Source organism: Cyclopterus lumpus, chromosome 24, assembly GCF_009769545.1.
Source record: "Cyclopterus lumpus isolate fCycLum1 chromosome 24, fCycLum1.pri, whole genome shotgun sequence".
NCBI classification, from domain to species: domain Eukaryota; kingdom Metazoa; phylum Chordata; class Actinopteri; order Perciformes; family Cyclopteridae; genus Cyclopterus; species Cyclopterus lumpus.
The window spans coordinates 13,279,173-13,297,726 of NC_046989.1; the positions used below are offsets into that span (position 1 = coordinate 13,279,173).

The following is an 18,554-nucleotide window of genomic DNA, read 5'->3' on the forward strand; positions in this document are numbered from 1 at the left end:
TCAGTTGAAACACCTTTTTTTTATTACCCCCTTTGAAAACACTCATAAATTGTATGGTAATAATAGTTTTGACACATAATCATCTTGTCAAAAGAAAACTGGAGATTCCATTTCAGAGGTAAAACAGTTCAGTACTGACTGTATTCCAGGAGATGCGTTCGAGGTCACGACCTGCATTACAGACTTGATGCTCGATAAGCTTGTATGTGTCACTGCATGTATGTACTGAGCAGCCACACAGTGTAAACATGGAGTAATCCTCCTTAAAACACAGATCCACACATTTAGGAATGTCATGTTGCAGCTGCAATAGACTGTTCCTACTTAAACTGTTCATGTTTGGTACTCCGACTTTATTATTTGTGCCGGTCTTTGTGTAACATGTACTAAGATGGTAGACAGGATTCCTGTGAAGGTGTGCTGAGTGTTTAAGCGGTCACGTTACAGACTTAGACTTAAACCACTCGGGAAATGTGCAACTATTTTTGTAACTATATTTGTTTTGTTTTTTTAAAGTAAAATTCATCTTTTTGTTTTACATTAGTATATTTACACCCCATTTACTAGATTATTGCCTATTAATTGCTTTATTAACATAATTGCAAAAACAAATTCTTCCTTTGTGTTTTTCCCCCCCTCACCACCTGAACAAAGTAATGCAGAAAATAACTTCATATTTCCCCGACTTTAATCTTGGACATTACAGGCGTTTGGATTCGCTGAGATGAAGAGAACAACTTTTTTAGATGTTCTCCTTTTAAAAGATGAAATTGGTGACTGACGTGCACGGTCGTGCACAGCTGGCCGATGCCTTTGAAGGCAGTCATTTGAAGAGTTTGAACTTGCGCAGCAGCGGCTGCACCGCCTCCTTTGGACAGGGCTTCAGAGCCAAGCAGGTGGGGATGTTCTCTGGTTGTTCGACCCAAAGCTTGTGGGCCACACCGGCCTGTGCAAGACTGTCCGATAGACTGGAGAGGGCAGCCTCGTCTGGGGCCTGGAGAACAAAACAATTACAGACACGCAGAGTAAGCCAGGCTATTCCAGACAGTTCAACGATGGCCATTACTTCACATTGCAGTGCTCCATGTGAGCAAATAAGGTTTGATATTTAAACCTCTGAAGGACATAGGACATCGACTAATTTTCTTTATTCCAGTAATTATTCAGTAGTTGCATCAGTAAAATAGGACTTTGTCCTATTGGCTGGGATCTATTATGGGGGGGGGGTCATCTTATAATACATTATACATTACATGTATATAATTCGAATTAAATCAACTCTAAATAACAACCCATATTCAATATCTTTATCCAATATTGAGTTGCTCTGACATTACAATTAGATACGTGATGACAGCCTTGTGTGGAGAAATACTAAACATTTAATAATTTCTTTCCTCATTGGCACAATTATACGAGCAAGAAGGCCAATAAATACCATGATATATTCTTAAGGAGTCGCTTTTAAATTGGGCACTCGTGTTATCGATCAGACAGTATATTGGTACAATTGAGGAACTCTTTTATAACGCTAGCTAAGTTAACTTAAACATTGTGAAATTGACCATTTTATAGATTTGTTGTTTTACTCTACAGCTAACCAGGAGGGTTTTAATGCGTTATTACATGTATTGTGATACACGACATAACCGTAGAGTCCGGCTCACCCCCAGCACCACTTTGTGCATGGAGTCCAGGTCCGCGAGGTACTGCTGGGTGTCCGGGTCCCCGTAGTGAAGGTGGATGGCGGCGGTAGCGGCGTGGCAGGCCTGAGTTATCACGGCCCCCAGGGGCCAGGACAGCTTGTGGACCAGATCCGACCGGACGACCACATACTGGACCAAGCGGCTCGGAGACCCGGCTCCCGTGGCCGCCATTTTTAGAAACAGAAACCGACCCAGAGTCAAGGTATGTTTATCTTCCGGTTCAGCCGATGTGTCGTTTTATTATTAAACGATATTAAAACGTGACTGCCCTCTGCTGGTAGCTTTATTAACTTCATGTTAAAAACAGAGCAAGTAAACTGCGGTCTCCTAGTGTCGAGAAACATTTATATTCTCTTTAAACGTTTGGAAAATATAGTAAACAACTCCTGTTCCAGTTTCCTTTATGTCTGCTCTCAAATGAAAATAGAAAAACAACAACAATTCAAAACAGAGTTAGGACATAAACAACCCACTTAGTCGATGACATGTTTTAAACAGCTGGGTGAAGCCTTTCTTCTCCTTTCCTTCGACTGGTTCTTCTTCTTCATCCATGCTTCCCTTCTGTCTTTTATTTTGTTCTGGGAGTCTCATCATCTTTATATATATATATATATATATATATATATATATATATATATATATATATATATATACACACACACACACACACACACACACACACACACACACACACACACACACACACACACACACACACACACACGATATATTTAATTGAAATTGCTGTTCTGAACAACCAATGATACATAAAGGAAAATCTTGAAAATGATCAGGGGTGCCCAAACTTTTTCATACCACTGTATGTATATATATATATATATATAAACACATTATATATATATATATATATATATATATATATATATATATATATATATATATATATAAACACATACATATATATTAGGACGTCTGAGAGAAACCCTATCACTGCAATCAACCCGGAGAGAGATTTACTCACTCAAATATTTGGGAACAGGGGGGCTCAGTGTCCTGTCTTGTAGTTTTGTATTACTGCGAATGGACAGTGGCTATAGCTCTTTTAACAGATGACTCAGCCGGAAGAGGAATGGAAGTTTGTTGAAGACAAAAGAGAAGCTGCGAGTTATGGATTTGAGAGCGTTCAGATTTACAGGTTAAAATCCCTCGAAAATAAATGAAATTTAAACCGGAGCTTCGTCCAAATAAATGACAAACGCACACAAGTAAATGTCACAATAATTATTTATTAAGCATACACATTATAATATAAATATAAAATATGCTATTTTTGTTTTTAAAATTGGTGAGACATCATTATATCTGTGTTGAGACAGACAACCATACAAACAGGTTTTTAATATTCTACCAAAATCTGCTATGCAGCTGTTACAAACTTGCCATGATGGTGACGTCCTAAAATCAGAGCCTGTATTCATGGAGCATGTCAGAGAAGTGTAACTGATCTAGGATCAGGTCCCGTTTAAATGAGGAGGCAAGCTGGTCTTAGATCAGCGCTCCTAGTCTAAGATACTGTATGCAGTGGGCCCACGTACAGACAGAGAGAGAGAGAGAGAGAGAGAGAGCGCACAATAACCTACCGTTTATTTCTTTATATAGATATATTTCTTACTGTAGTCCAACAATGGCAATTAGCAGCATGAAAATGCATCACTCGTTTATTTCCTAGTTCCGAGAAACCGCAAAATAAGTTAGTTAAGAAATCAAATAAACATCGAACATACTGATGATCATCGTCACTGCACTAAGAGGAACTCGTCCACAGTGAAACAATCAGAGATAATCAAACAATCAAATCAGACCAGAAAGATGACGTTTGACGGGTTAAATGCGGCTTCACCTCAGTCAACAATCCGGACGTCTCCACCAGCAACAGCTCCAGTTGACAGAACCCAAAGTGAATTGACCCCCCCCCCCCACACACACAAAAAAAAACATTTGTTTCTCAATGCAATAAAAAAACAAATAGTTTAAAACATTTTTTCTCTTTTTTTGTCTTCGTCTTTTTTGTTTGTTTCGTTCTTTAGGTTTGTCCGGCATGCTGAATCCTTGCGTCTGCAGCTTCGTGGCCGATCAGAAGGAGAAGTATTGAGCGAACCACTCCTGACGCTGCGCGTCCGGGGACTCGATGGACGAGTCCTTCGTTTCAGGAGGGCTTCACGGCGGGGGAGCGCGAGACAGAGGACATCAAGTCACCACGACAACGAAAGAAAAGACAGGAGGAGAAAAGACAAGTCAGCGGCGGATTCAGCAAAGACTTACACACTGAAGGACGCAGCCGTGTCAGAATACTTTACTGTATTACTAGACCTCGTCTCTTTTTGTGTTGTTGTTGTTGTTGTTGTTGTTGTTTTTGTCGCTCAATGCATGTGAATTAAACCCAGAATTGAACTGCTCTGCTGTTTTGATTTAGCCTGGCACACACATACAGCAATAACACCATCCGATAACACTGATCTGGAGGTTTAAAGGTGGTTTGAATGAAGGTGCAATCCACCGTTCTGTCCACAAGGGGGCAGCACAGATTTATTGAGCTTCAGCCAAGGAGAGAAACACCTGCTGTGTCCCAATTCCATACTACATATTACTTATGAACTTATATATAGATAGATATAGATATATTTATATACTTATTGTAACTGTTTTTAGTAATTAATAGCAAATGTACTTATGTACTAATAATGTTGAGGTTTGGACTGTTGTGAGGGCATCACTTTGGGCTTTGAGTAGTTGAGACCACATTTATCACTATTTTCTGATTATTTAAAAATCAAATAAAGTAATAATCAGCAGATCGATTAAAAATGAAACTAATCATTCGTTAATAGTTCCACCTCAACCAATTACAATGGCAGGATCCTGCTTTATCATTATTGCATTAAGTAATAACACTTTCATTATATAATATATGATAGTATGATAGCATGATAGTATGATATTAACACAGGGAACTTTTTTATAACTTTCATAGTTTAGGTACATTGTCATGCTTATACTAACATACTTTTACTGAGGTAACATTTTTACAGCAAGACCGTCACTTACAACAGAGACCATTTCAAAGTGTGGTATTAGTACTTTTACTTCAGTAAAGGATCTGAATACTTCCTCTACCACAGCCATGGGCTTATAGGAGTACTTTAGCATGACTCTGTGTGTACCTGTGATGCAGTATAAACGCACAACCTCTCCCAGACATCATATATAAATTATTTTGTCATATCATTGATGGTATCTGCGAGACCAGATGAAGCTGTAGCTACTTCCTGGCTCACGTCTTTGTTGTTCCCCAAAGTTCAAACTAATTTGTGTTTGCATCTATCAAAACAAGCACGTATTGGAGCTCTCTGTGCTTTCTTAAATGGCTTCTTGTTAAACAAACAGTCCCATAACCCCGGGGTAATATTAAAGGTTTGGGAGTGGGTGTGATTTATTTTTGTGTTGTTGTTGTTTTTGTTTCTTAAGCTTGAAAGTCAATTACTTCCCAGAAGGCTTCCCTTGTGTTTGTGCAGCATGATACATGATGTTTATACTGTGCATGGTCACAAGTCAGACTCAAAGGATTCTGTTTTAAGGCCATCAAATATTAATTGTAATATATGCATTTGCATACAGCATTCCCCCTATTAAACACTATCACGTAGCAATCGTGACGTCTTGATCATTTGTGATCACGATCAACCGTCTGCTGACAACAGGGAGTGGCCAAGAGGACGGAGCAAAGTCAAATGAAACCTCATTGATCTGTGAGGGAGAGTTGGGTCGTGACAAAACTTTTAAAGTGTTCATTAAAAAAAAGATTAAGGTTCAAACAAGTGCATAAAATATTAAAGATGTCTACAGTAAAAACAAAAAAAAGACTATGAACACAAAAATTGGGATTACACATGAGGAAGAGCATAACTTTGTTATCTGCTATGTGTGGGCATATATATTTATCAATCAAATATTTTTTTTTTTTGGGAGATCATTTGTAGGTAGACGGGCAATGGGAAAAGAGAGGGGGAGCAAATTAAATAGCGAGCAGGGATGTCTTGATGTGGGTCACACGGGGAAGGAAATGCGATGGAGAGGACATGCAAAGAGATTGGCAGAGGATGAGGTGGAGAATCAGTGAGGAAGAAGCAATAAGATGAGAGGGATGATTACTGTCATCGCAAATGTCTGGCACAACAGCCACATCAGGATCAGGACAGGACAACAAATGCTATTTTTGTATCATCCTGACCAATCCTCTCCAAATAAAACCCATGGATTGCCATATCATTTGCAATAACAGTTCAGCATTCAAATTCCAACTGAAATCAAACCACGTGCCTTTTTTCTTTTTCTGTCACAGGATTCCCTTCTGCTCTGTAAATCACACGTCCTCAATCAGACACCAAAATAAGGGAGACATTTAGGGTTTCGCAGTAATTGGGCAGAACACCGCTCCGGTATCCGTCGACGTAGATTGAGACCTGGTTTCGATACAGCTAATCAAAGCAGTGGGGTCAGCGTCCTGTCACAGGCAGAGGTCACAGGCAGAGGTCACAGGCAGAGGTCACGCCGAGCCACACAACAATCCAAGTTAGCCCACGAGCCACCAGACAAACATCCGCTGAGGAAAAGAGCACCGCGTGCTGGCTGGATGGCTCGCTGGCTGCCACGTCAGCTGGTTAGACGCCGGTGTGCTCCGTCACTGTTTGACCAAACATGTTTCAGTTGGACTTTAAAGCTGACTTTTAAATGAAGATTTCTCCATAGGCTTTCTATCACTTAAGAGAGTGTATAATGAAGGTTTCTTCCCTTTTTTCCCTGTGAAAGGGTTTTCTCTATTATTCGGGAGATCTTCCTGATCCGATGTGAGGTCCTGGGACAGGGATGTCGTATGTGTACAGATTGTAAAGCCCTCTGAGGAAAATTCGTAATTTGTGATATTGGGCTATACAAAATAAACTGAATTCAATTGAATTCAATAACTAGAGTTTAAATGGAGCACAAGTGAGGACTGCAGGGACCATGTTTGTATAAACCACACTGACCACAATACACAGTCTGCCTACATTGCTTTCCTCCCCACATCTAGCTGTAATGATGTTGTCATTAGTCCTAATAGACTAAAAGTGTGGGACAAATTGAGCTTTACATGCAGCGTTTGGATATTTGTGTACGTCACAGAACAAAAAACTAAGCAGCAACATGGATTTTCTGCACATGAAATCAATGTGTTTCCCACCTTTACTGCACCAGTCCTTCTAAATACTAATTGCACAGTCATTTGGATCCCTATTTAGCAGAGGTGTGTACATGACTTAAGACTTGGACTTTAATGCCAATAACTCGTGACTTCACTTGGACCTGAGCCTTTGGATTTGAAAATACTTCATATCTCCACTTCTGCTATTTAGCATTGAGAAACAACTGGAATATTCCTATTCGGATTCACGTTAAAAGTTCCCTTAGACGAGGTTTGTTGTCTCATAAAAGTCTCTTTAAGCTATAAATACGTAAAAGACCCGACGATTTAAAGGGTTCAGATTTACAAATTGCCGCCAAGCGTTGAAGTCGGCGGAGAGATCAACTGCAAGTGTTTGTCAAGAACAAAGAGCGTGGAGGGTGAGGAGAGACGAACTGTTTAATGGAGTCTGAAAACATCTCAAAGCAGATCTATAATATCTGACCTCATACTGTCATCTTGTGTATGTGTGTGTGTGTGTGTGCGCTGCTGCCTACCCATAATAACAGGTTTGTCCCAAAGCTTTTGCAAAACACACACACACACACACACACACACACACACACACACACACACACACACACACACACACACACACAGTCAGAGTTCACACCATGGTGACCAATCACAATCATCAAGAAGCATTCATCGGACCGGAGAGTCGAGAAGTGATGCTGTTAAACAAAATTAAACACCACCACACACACTGAGGGGACCAGTCCACGATGGCCGAAGACAATATCTACTTTGTTATGAACTCGAATAGCAAAATAGTTTTATTTACTCTGTACAAAATGCCATCCCGAGTTGAGGAGAAAAAAAAAAGTGCATGCTGAAATTTAAATGAAGACGAGAGGATGACAAATTGCAAAATGACACGTTATTAAACAAAAAAAAACAGAAACCAACAGCAAGTTTGATAACTTCCCGAACAGAAAAACAAACGTGTTGTTCATGCACACAGTAAACATGTTGAGACTGACGGACAACGTGGAAAGGACAGAAAAATAAAAACATGCCCCTTTTGCATTCCAAGGCCATTCTTTGACGCTTCGGTCGGGACACCTGAGCTTTTATGTTCTTTCTAAATATTCATTTTATTTTTATTTATTTAAGCCAAACTACAGTCAGATCTTACCAATAGTAGGTGTGACTCGTTCCCCACTGTAATACAGGAACCCCCTTTTGCCTTGGACATGTTAGCGTTAGCACAATGTCATGGATGTAGCAGTCAAGTGTGTACTTAAGATCCTTTTGCAGGTTGTGTTTGAAAACAAACAGGATAAAGTCGTCCAGAGACGACCGTTTTCGACCGTTTTCAACCGTTTTCAACTGTTTTCAACTGTTTTCAACTGTTTTCAACTGTTTTCAACTGTTTTCAACCAACTCATCGTGCTAATGTTAGCGTAGTTAGCTCTCTGATAAAACAGTTATCAGTTAAGCCGGCGAAATTGAAGCTGCGCTTGTCTAACGCTGGCGGTTAGCGAAAAGTCAAAAACATTAGAGCGCTTTGAAAGCTTCTGTTTTACACCCGGCAGCTCGTGATGACAATGATTTCATGCTCCTTATGGTTTATGAAAAGGCAGGAAAGGATGGAAATGTAAAACACCAGTTATTGTCCCGCTGTTTCTTTTCAGCAGTCCTGGTGGGTTTTTCTTAGGCCTTAAAGTACAGCTTCTACATTCAGGGTTCCACTCAGGCTATGAGTCGACTCATCAAAAGTGCTTTAGCCACTTTAACCAGCAGGGTTTTTCAATTAAACTGCGGCCTGTGATTGGATGATTGATGCGTGGATTGACCAGCCGCTGCCCGTCGGGGCTGAAAAGGTCTCACCTCATGAATTTCTTGGGTTCGGTGGGAGGGGTCGGCGGGGGAAGAGGTTTGTTGGAGTTGAGTTCAAGGTGGTGGAGGGGGGAGTTGGGGAGGGGCTCTAGGCGGCTGGGCTGGGCTGGGGGCGGGGGTGGGGGCAGTGGGGGCTGCCCACTTCCTGAACCTGCCACGCCCACGCCCATACCTGCTGCCTCCAGAGCCCTGACATTAGGAGAGCTGCTGAATCTGCTGGCTGCTGTTTTCTCATTCTTTTTCTTTTGCTACACAGACAAAAAAAAGAAAAGGAGGGGGCACGGGGGTCAAAAAAGGGAGCAACAGGGAAGTTGGAAAGAAAATAAGAGGTACGGATAAGAAGAAATGGAGGGGAAATGGAGTACAGGGAGAGCCCCGGAGGTCGAAACAGTCCATCCAGGGAGAGAGACAGGAAGAGAGCAGCGTGCTAACTCGATCCTACTTAAAGATTGATCGAAAGCAGAGTGAATGGATCAATCTGAAGACCGGCATCGCTCGGTCTTAAAAGCAGCATTCGCTCTGAGCAGAATGGAAGTTCGGATGAGGAGAGATGTGTCGAAGCAGAAAACATCTCACACTAACAAATGGCTTGGAAAGCAAAGGAGAGCTGGAGGAAAAAGAGTCAGGGAGAACAATCGAATCGGGTGGAAAAAACGGTGAACACACAACATACACATATACAGATATGTGGGGGGGAAAAAAATACATGTGACAGGAACGAAAATACTGGACGTTATAGGAAACCTGAGAGATGGTGTCAACAGTTATATACTGATCATGCGGTGGGGACCATTAAACTCAATGAGATGTTCTCCAGGAGCGCCGGAAGCAGTAAAAGCCCTGAAAACAGATTGTCCTAATTATCAGCGATGGGACATTTAACTTCAAGAGATTCACTTCAACAAACAGAAATATTCAAATCTGGTGAGTCCAGTGTAATATTTTGGCGGTGCATTGACTTTTTAGACCCCGCTCTTGAACTGTGACACCTTAGTTTAATTGCTGTAAAGAAATGAGACCTTGGGAGACTATTGGCCTCCTTTTCATACCTGCGGTGCTAAAAGAAAAAACACCACGTTTCCTCGTCATGGCTTCGCTTCCTCTCCTCTTTCACCGTCCTTGACGACTTTGTTTGCGCCGGGAAAAAATAAACTTGTTAAAATTGATTTTCACTCTTTTATCATCTGCCGTTTGTTGTACACGGCCACTGGAACGCCATAATTGTGTCTTTTGCTGTAAAACAACCCCCTCAGGTAAAGCCCGACAGTCTCCTTAAAATGGTCTCATTTGTTCCAGCGCGATCGAATAATGTTTGTAAATGACTACGCTTGTCACAATGCAACCGCACCTGTTGTAAAAACACTGGCTCCGATTGTTCCTCTGATCCATCGGCACTGATGGATATGAAAATGAGATGGAGTGGATATCATCTTTGCCATGTGCTGAGATATAGCAGGCTCGTGAGAGGGCCCCTGTGTGTGTGTGTGTGTGTGTGTGTGTGTGTGTGTGGTGTGTGTGGTGTGTGTGGTGTGTTACATGACAGCAAGGCCTACCTTAATGAGCGGGTTGATGACTCCTACGTTAGGACTAGCGTTGAACACTTTGTTGAAGTTGGTCTCCCTGTTGACCAGCTCCAGCTGGTAGAACTTCTTATCGTCCTGCAGGAGGGGGAAACAAAGACCACGTTAGCCGACGTTAAGACCCGGGGGACGGTGGAAAGGAGTCGTGTACATCCAGTCTGTCAAAAACAAAATCTGAAAGCTAAAAATAAGCAGGAGTCGGAGGACTCCCCTCGTCACACCTCCTCCTGCAGCGCACACGCGCGGCCTCGTCAGCGGTTACCTACCACCAGTTTCTTGACCAGAGATTCTCTCTCAGACACCATGTCCCTCAGCTCAGCGATGACCTGCAGATCCTCGTGGCGACTCTCCCTGTTCCTGAACTTGTCCTCTGTTCCCTCCAGCCTGTGAGACACAAACAGAGATGTTCTGCACCAGAGACCCACTGCACTCCATCCGGGCCTCGACGCACACGCATTCGCAGTGGTGGAAGTACATTTACTTTAAGGAGTGTCGTTAAGTACAAGTTGGAGGTTTATACTTCGACTCAGATGCACGTTTTCCACTGCACTATATTTATCTTACTTTTCATATTTTAATAGTTCATACCTCTTACTGCCCGGTGAAAATATGTAAAAATAAAGAAAGAAAAAAGGTAGCCCCTGTAATCTATTCAAGGTAACATTTGCCGTCACACTCCAAATATGAATGTTTGTAAAAAACTGAAAGATGAAGTATGCCCTTTGTGTATTGAGAACATTCTCCAACTTCCTAAGCTAAATAAACTCTTCATAAAGCGTCTTGGATCAGCTGAAAACAGGCCTGTTTCTCTGAACTGAGAAGTTGACTTTTTAAGAACATGTGATGATCACTCCAAATCATGATCATACTCGCCAACAGTAGAGAAAAGACCCGACACGTCGACAGCACAATAAACATGAACATGAACTTTTCACCGCACAATGAGGACTTTTACTTTTCATACTTTTAGTATATTTTGCTGATTACGTGCATATACTTTTACTGCAGTAAGATTTTGAATGCAGGAGCATTTTCACAGTGTGGTATTTGTACTTCTCCTCAAGTAAAGGATCTGAATACTTCTTCCACCACTACTGTAAGACACTGACTCACAGCTTCCTCCTGAGGGAAAGACCACGGTGCTGTGTGCAGTCTCATCAGTGCAAAAGATGCAACAACATAAAACGGGTACGAGCCAGGTGAACTTGTTAGATCTTGCATTTTGCTGTGTGTGTGTGTGTGTGTGTGTGTATTAGATGAAACCATTTCCGAGGTAAGGGAATAAAAGGCATGTACTACAGGGAGGGAACAGGCTTTACTTTTTCATTAGCTTTTGATCAATAAAGCAGTAATTGTCCCCGGTTTCTTCCCTTCCTCTTCTCCTCTCATTACAAAAACCATTCAAGGGGTTTGTAGGTTCAAGTGGGGGAAAAATCGACTGTTTCGCCGGAGGTTGTTTTTGTTCTGTGAGTTATGAGAACTTTCAAAAAGACGTTTTTTTTTTATAATGGGTTTTTGTTATTTTCTTACCGGCTCCTCAGAGAAATCATCACTTGACTGTGACATTTCCCCAAACATGCCAAATGCTAAAGAATGGCCGAATGGCTGGTTCTTGAAGCGACAAACAATCATAGATGACACTGTTGTCCATTTTGTCGACAGCTGCACGCAGTGTTTAACTTATGCACTTTGAAAGGTGCCTTTTAAATGTTACCAATATTCAAGCTGTGATGTACTGTAAGTCACATCACTTCTTTATATCACATCATTGCCTCAACCTTAGTGTACTGAGCACCACGGTTCATAATTATAATAAAATAATTTCTAGTTGTGGTAAAAATGCAACGGACAATTTGGAGGATGCTAAAAATATGTCAAATTTAAATTGAAGTTGCAGTAAAACACAAAACACTGGAAAACGAAGCCTGAAACAGTCCTTTTGTTTTAGGGCGGCCTGCGGAGCCGTTTCCCTGCATGTTCAGCTGTAGACCTATTTCTGGTTTTACCAATTCCTTGTGTGACAGTGAGCTAAACCGCCTTTCACTTCCCACACTGCCACAGCCCAAGCGGCTGAGGGGTGTCTCTGTGACATTTACGCCACAGCGTGAAGTCACACTCTGGTTAAAGGCCGAGCATCGTGGCAGCTTGTCTTCCTGATAAGCCGCGGTCTGTCCAGCGCCGTACAGGAGCAGCCACCGCTCAGTGATACTGATGCATACTGATCTGCACTTTACACCAAATATACCGTCTGCTGCCCGTCCGCGTCTGTGCTCCTCTGATAGACGATTCATGGCGTTGCTCCTGTGTGGTTGGACATTTTCTGCGGCCCGAGACCCCTTGATGGGCAGTTGAGACAAACTGAAAGCCTCAACATCAGAAATGTGTGTGTGTGTGTGTGTGTGTGTGTGGGGTGGGGGGGGGGGGGGGGGGAGATGGGTGTCTGGAAAAAGCTTTAAAAAAGAATGCATCCCCTTGCAATTGCCAGTAAAAGCTACAGACCACTGCTACAGAACACTGAACATCAGTCACATGGTGTCAGGAACAATCCATGTGCAATGACCCTGTAAATGGTAAATGGTAATGAATCTGCACTTGTACAGCCCTTTTCTAGTCTTCCAACCACTCAAAACGCTTTAAGACTACATGACTTCATTCACCCATTCACACCCATGCACACATTGATGGGAGGAGCCATCAGGACTAACTAACATTCACACACCATAGGCTCAGCTACGGGAGCAATGTTGGGGTTAGGTGTCGGGGATCGAACCACCGATCCTCTGACACACCAGGACACTAAGCGCCTGTAAGTGATGTGCTACTGAAGTTTCGATGGAATTGACCTTCACAGTGACTTTGGCCTTTAATCTGACAGCACAATCTGAGGCTTTTTTTTGTTGTCAACTCCTCTGAGACAAATAATACCTTTCATGATCGGATCCAAATATTGTATATTATTATTATATTGTTATTTACCACCGGCTGGTTGAACACAATTTCCTCTGGGCAGGAGCACACCGAGGCCAAATGTTTGGTGTCCAGCTATTTTACGCCTGACTGCCGCAGCATCAGCAACCCTTCACTGGGCAGGAAGACCCTGTGTCTCAACCAGCCAGAGTGTCAGGGAGTCCGGTGTCACCCATGGCGTTTGTCATATTTTGGGGTATTTCTGTCTATGAGCACATGAAGAGAATATTTTCAGGGTTTGGACAGATGCACCTGCTGTTGCTCGGCTTATATACAAGCCATCAAACCGGTTTCCGTCAATAAAACCTGCAGGGCGGGATACTTCCACATGTATCCACTGCATGCTGAACAGACACTCCAGTCTAAACTCGTCAGTCGTAAAGCTGAACCAAGACGTGGTTTCTCTGGGAGTAGTATATTCATTGGTGAAGGTGGTGTCTGTGATAAGATGACGATTTGGAGTCTCCACTGCTCTGGACTTTAATGAAACCCCAAACTGACATGACTGATGGTCAAGAGGAAGTGTTGGAATTAAAGTGTTTCACTTATCTTCCCTACCTTCTGGCCGTGCTGTGTAATTTCCTCTCATTGCTGCTGCTGCAGCTAAAATGAGCAAACTCACTGTACTGCATGTTATATTTAAGAATTCTCCAGGACCTAACTGTAAAGACACTTTCAGTGGTTAGGCAAGAACCTATAACCACGACTTAAAACAAGCATACATTTTGTGTGAAGATTTTCACTTTGATTAACTGACTTGAGGTGTCCGGATATAATCAATAATGGACAATAGCGATTTAGCAACTGTCCATTGCTAAGTCATTTGTTTTCTTGTATTAGAAGACTCATTATGCATGATCACTTAAGGGGATGATTATCATAGGAAATAATGGTGAAAGACAAAGGAAGACGATTAGCAAATACAGGACAGAAAGTTAATATAATGCTTTAAAAGCGTATGTCAACAACTTCAACAATAGTGTACGGTCTGTATAAAGACTGCGAAAGCAGCACAGTATTATCTACACATGCCAGAGACAGCTACATCCTTTAAAAGTGATGTGTGATGATTTGTGCGGTGGGACATTAAGCTACATAAACACATCCTCCGTCACTTTCTTTGTCATGATGAATTTCAGCTAATGGACTTTGCTGTCTGCTCCATTTGAGAAGAAAGAGGTCTCCTGAGTGTTGCTTGGCATCGACTGTCTTTTCTCATCTAACTGGTTTGTGTAGCGTGGAAGCAAATGCATTGTTGCGGCGGTTACCTGCACCGTAACATACTTTACGCACAGATTTCAGAACTGTCATCAAACTGTAATTATGTTTCAGGTGTCTGGATGTATGATTTGACACCATCGCTGATGTGACATGACCAACTAACTGCATCTCTAACTGTAACACACAGACATGCTTTTTCAACTCCCACAGAATCAATAAGGCACAGACGTAGGACAACATATTTAAATATTCATGAGATGGTGGAGCATTCTCAGTGGGTGTTTAGCGAGAATGATTTGGAGTGAGGGACGGTGATTAATTAGGAGGGAGAGGACAAGGCTTGTGGTTAAGATAGATCTGTGTTTTAGTTAATTAGACAGAAGTCGGTGGATTATCTCTGAGGACAGCCACAGAAATGCCTCCTTTGTGGGTAAAGTGAGGAAACAGCCAGAAAAAAACTAACTGCTGACCGATAAAGTACATTTGTCCCAGATAACTGGTCAAAACAACACAGGAAGTAGATTATGTTTCGTCTGTAAACTTAATTCACTGTAAAAGACTGTAACTTGATGATGGTGCGACCTGAGAAGTTAAGTGAACACAGTTATTGCGATTCGTGCAAAGGGAGACATGAATGTCTGAACCCAATTTCATGACAATCCATATAATATCTGTCAAGACATTTCCACCTCAACCATTAGGGTCAATGGTCTCATGGTGGTACTAGATTAAAAGTCATCAAAGTTTCATCCCCTGGAGACCATGAATGTTTAAAAAAAATATCCAATAGTTGTTGCCATATTTCAGTTTGGAGAAAAGTGGTGAACTGACCAACCAACCGACTGCATTGCCTTCTCAATGAGAGAAAGATGGAAAATACTCATCTTTAACCTAACATGGTTGAGAAATTACGGTTAAGAAACCATAACGACCAACAAGATAAAAATATCAGCGCGTCCATCTGCAATGTAACTCCATTCTCTGATAAAGACTTTGAATTACGGTTGAAATGTCCTTAACAAGCTAGTTAGTGGACGTTGAAAAATTTGTGTTATCTTTAGTAAGCAATAGCTTGACTGAAAAGTAAAACTAGGCATCATTTTATATTTTAATCTCTGCCAGGCAATGATGTACTTGGCCCTGTGTGTGTGTGTGTGTGTGTGTGTGTGTGTGTGTCTGTCTGTCCATGGCTAATCTGCTGGCCCTCTCGTGGATGCAGTGATTCACACTTTTTCTTGTTTCTGCTATGGATTATAAATTACTCCTCTCTTGATGTGGCTTGGTAGGACAATGCATGATTATGTGAGTTCATGCATACATACATACATGCATGCATGTATGTAGTATGTATGTATGTATGTATGTATGTGTAGTATGTATGTGTAGTATGTATGTGTGTATGTATGTAGTATGTATGTATGTATGCATGTAGTATGTAGTATGTATGTATGTATGTATATATGTATGCATACATACATACTTGCATGCATGAATGTATGTATGCATGCATGTATGCATGAATGTAGTATGTATGTATGTAGTATGTATGTATATATATGCATATATACTTGCATGGATGCATGAATGTATATATGCATGCATGTATGCATGAATGTAGTATGTATGTATATATGTATGCATACATACATACTTGCATGCATGAATGTATGTATGCATGCATGTATGCATGAATGTAGTATGTATGTATGTAGTATGTATGTATATATATGCATATATACTTGCATGCATGCATGAATGTATGTATGCATGCATGTATGTATGTATGTAGTATGTATGTATGTATGTATGTATGTAGTATGTATGTATGTATGTATTTATGTAGTATGTATGTATATATGTATGTATGCATGTAGTATGTAGTATGTATGTATGTATGTATGTATGTAGTATGTATGTATGTATGTATGTATACATGTATGTAGTATGTATGTATGTATGTATGTATGTAGTATGTATGTATATATGTATGTAGTATGTAGTATGTATGTATGTATGTATTTATGTATGTATGCATGTAGTATGTATGCATGTATGCATGTAGTATGTATGCATGTATGTAGTATGTATGTATATATGTATGTATGCATGTAGTATGTAGTATGTATGCATGTATGTAGTATGTATGCATGTATGTAGTATGTATGTATATATGTATGCATGCATGTATAACTATCGCTCAGCAAATGACAAACTGAACTGAGGGCTAAAAGGAGCACGTCATCTCATGTCGGTAGGAGCAGAGCGAGCCGACGAGGCCAACGGGCCTAACGGAGCTACCGGCGAACACAACTAAATACACAGCAGGACGGACAGTTCCTGTTCACAGAAAGATTTAAACAGTCAACACAAAGCTTTACAAAGTGAACTGCAGAGCTGACAGCTGCGTAGGTTAAGATGAGAGATCTGTTGTGTGAGTGGAGAACATGCTGAGAACCTGATACACAGTTCATTGGCTGCAGACACACCTGACAGAGATCTGCACTCTAGGATGAGGTGTGCTGCATAAGCCAAGGGATTTGTGACCTTTCCTGTCACATTTTGTGGATTTGTTTTTTGTTTTTTAGAGCTTCATTGAGTCAGCATTTGTCCAATTATCCTTGCATTGTACGTCCCGCCCTCTTAATCAATAGATCTCGTGCATTGCTGTGTGTGCACTGACAATTGTATGTAATAACGGCCAACCAACGTGCTCTCTTTAGATGCACATCCTCTTTAGTCCAGTAGGTGGCGCTTTGCTCTCAGCTGACAAACTAAAAGGAGGTCAGCTCTGAAAGAGGATGTTAGCTCACTGCACGTCTCCTGACACACACACACACACACACACACACACACACACACATACACACACACACACACACACACACACACACACACACACACACACACACACACACACACACACACACTTTTCCATATGGCTTTTTCTTTCTTTATCTCACTCAGTTGTGTATCTGTTGTCTTCCGTCTATCTCTGTATAGCTTTCTCTTGACGTTTGGTTAATTTCCCTCACGACTCGACGTCCTCCACTGCCCACCAGCAAAGTGTACCTTTGACTCCCTTTGTTTAGTTTTTTCCTCCATCCATCCTCTGCTGCAAATCACTGTCTTCACCTGCAGTCATCCAGGTCACATCTCATCCACACTCTTCTTCTCTTAACCTCAACATGCTATCAATACACTGCAGCATGTGCTCCACGCGTTCCGACTTCCTCACTGCATGTCATCAATAATATAAATTCCCCGCTTCATATTCAGTAAAAAAAAGAAAGAGAAGCCATCACTACTCGCTGAGCTAAATGTCCTCGATCTTTATTTCATGTGTATAGAAGTCGTCTTTGATCCCTGCAAGGTCTACACCTGAGGATATTTGATGTGTGTCTAAGGCAACCATTAGCATCCAACATTTATTCCATTACTTAAGTGATGAGGTTTAAAGGAGAGCTTTTGATGCCATAGTTGTGGCAATGAAGCAAATCAGACACGCCAACCAGTCTAATCAATACTCAGAACATTGGAGCTGATTCAGCCGTAACCTACAACTGATTACACCAACGTCATGTCTGACAATTTGGGGAGCGGGGTTTAAAAGACGGGTCCATTATTTAATTATTTTGAGGTTTTTTTGTTTTTTTTAATCTCATTCTGTAGCTTACAAGTGGTGTTCTATACGCATTGAAATCCATCCATCCATCCATTTTCAATACCGCTTATCCTCATTAGGGTCGCGGGGGCGCTGGAGCCTATCCCAGCTGACATAGGGCGAAGGCAGGGGACACCCTGGACAGGCCGCCAGTCCATCGAGGGCAACGCATTGAAATCCAAACATTCAAATTCTGCACCTATGTCTTGGCGTCAAAATGTTTTTTTACTGAGCCCTCCAAAAAGCAAAATGTCCTCACGTGACCTGTCGCGGTGTCTGCATGATGACGTTGACACATGTATAATACAGTAACTCCCAGTTCGGAGAAGCAGACAGGA

General features: G+C 41.5%; 2 protein-coding genes across 5 annotated transcripts in view; both read right to left on the bottom strand.

The window, feature by feature from the left end:
* ptrhd1 (peptidyl-tRNA hydrolase domain containing 1) lies at nt 1–1,918 on the bottom strand. 2 transcript variants are annotated; one of them, XM_034528181.1, is made up of 2 exons: nt 1,627–1,918; nt 1–994 (listed from the first exon to the last, which is right to left on the bottom strand). In XM_034528181.1, exons 1-2 carry the CDS (start codon nt 1,875–1,877, stop codon nt 883–885), a joined length of 363 nt encoding a protein of 120 aa, XP_034384072.1. In that variant the 5' UTR covers nt 1,878–1,918; the 3' UTR covers nt 1–882. The 2 variants fall into 2 exon arrangements, with proteins under 2 accessions (XP_034384072.1, XP_034384071.1); XM_034528180.1 differs by having other exon boundaries at nt 1,668–1,915.
* A 1,828-nt stretch (nt 1,919–3,746) lies between these two features.
* fam184a (family with sequence similarity 184 member A) overlaps nt 3,747–18,554 on the bottom strand; it is a 69,915-nt gene continuing 55,107 nt past the window's right edge. For 2 of the 3 annotated variants that reach the window (XM_034528176.1, XM_034528177.1), the window contains 5 exons: nt 10,634–10,751; nt 10,341–10,445; nt 8,943–9,035; nt 8,779–8,888; nt 3,747–3,882 (listed from right to left, as the gene is read on the bottom strand). In XM_034528176.1, coding sequence (XP_034384067.1) covers nt 3,801–3,882; nt 8,779–8,888; nt 8,943–9,035; nt 10,341–10,445; nt 10,634–10,751 — 508 coding nt within the window. In that variant the 3' untranslated portion in view covers nt 3,747–3,800. The remainder of the gene's footprint in view (nt 3,883–8,778; nt 8,889–8,942; nt 9,036–10,340; nt 10,446–10,633; nt 10,752–18,554) is intronic. The other variant, XM_034528179.1, reaches the window with a different exon arrangement.

Bases quoted from the DNA above. Each gene is read 5' to 3' on its own strand.
- ptrhd1 (XM_034528180.1), bottom strand. From the start codon at position 1,877: ATGGCGGCCACGGGAGCCGGGTCTCCGAGCCGCTTGGTCCAGTATGTG. The intron at 995-1,667 runs GTGAGCCGGACT...TTTGTTCTCCAG, and splicing joins TGCACAAAGTGGTGCTGGGG to GCCCCAGACGAGGCTGCCCT.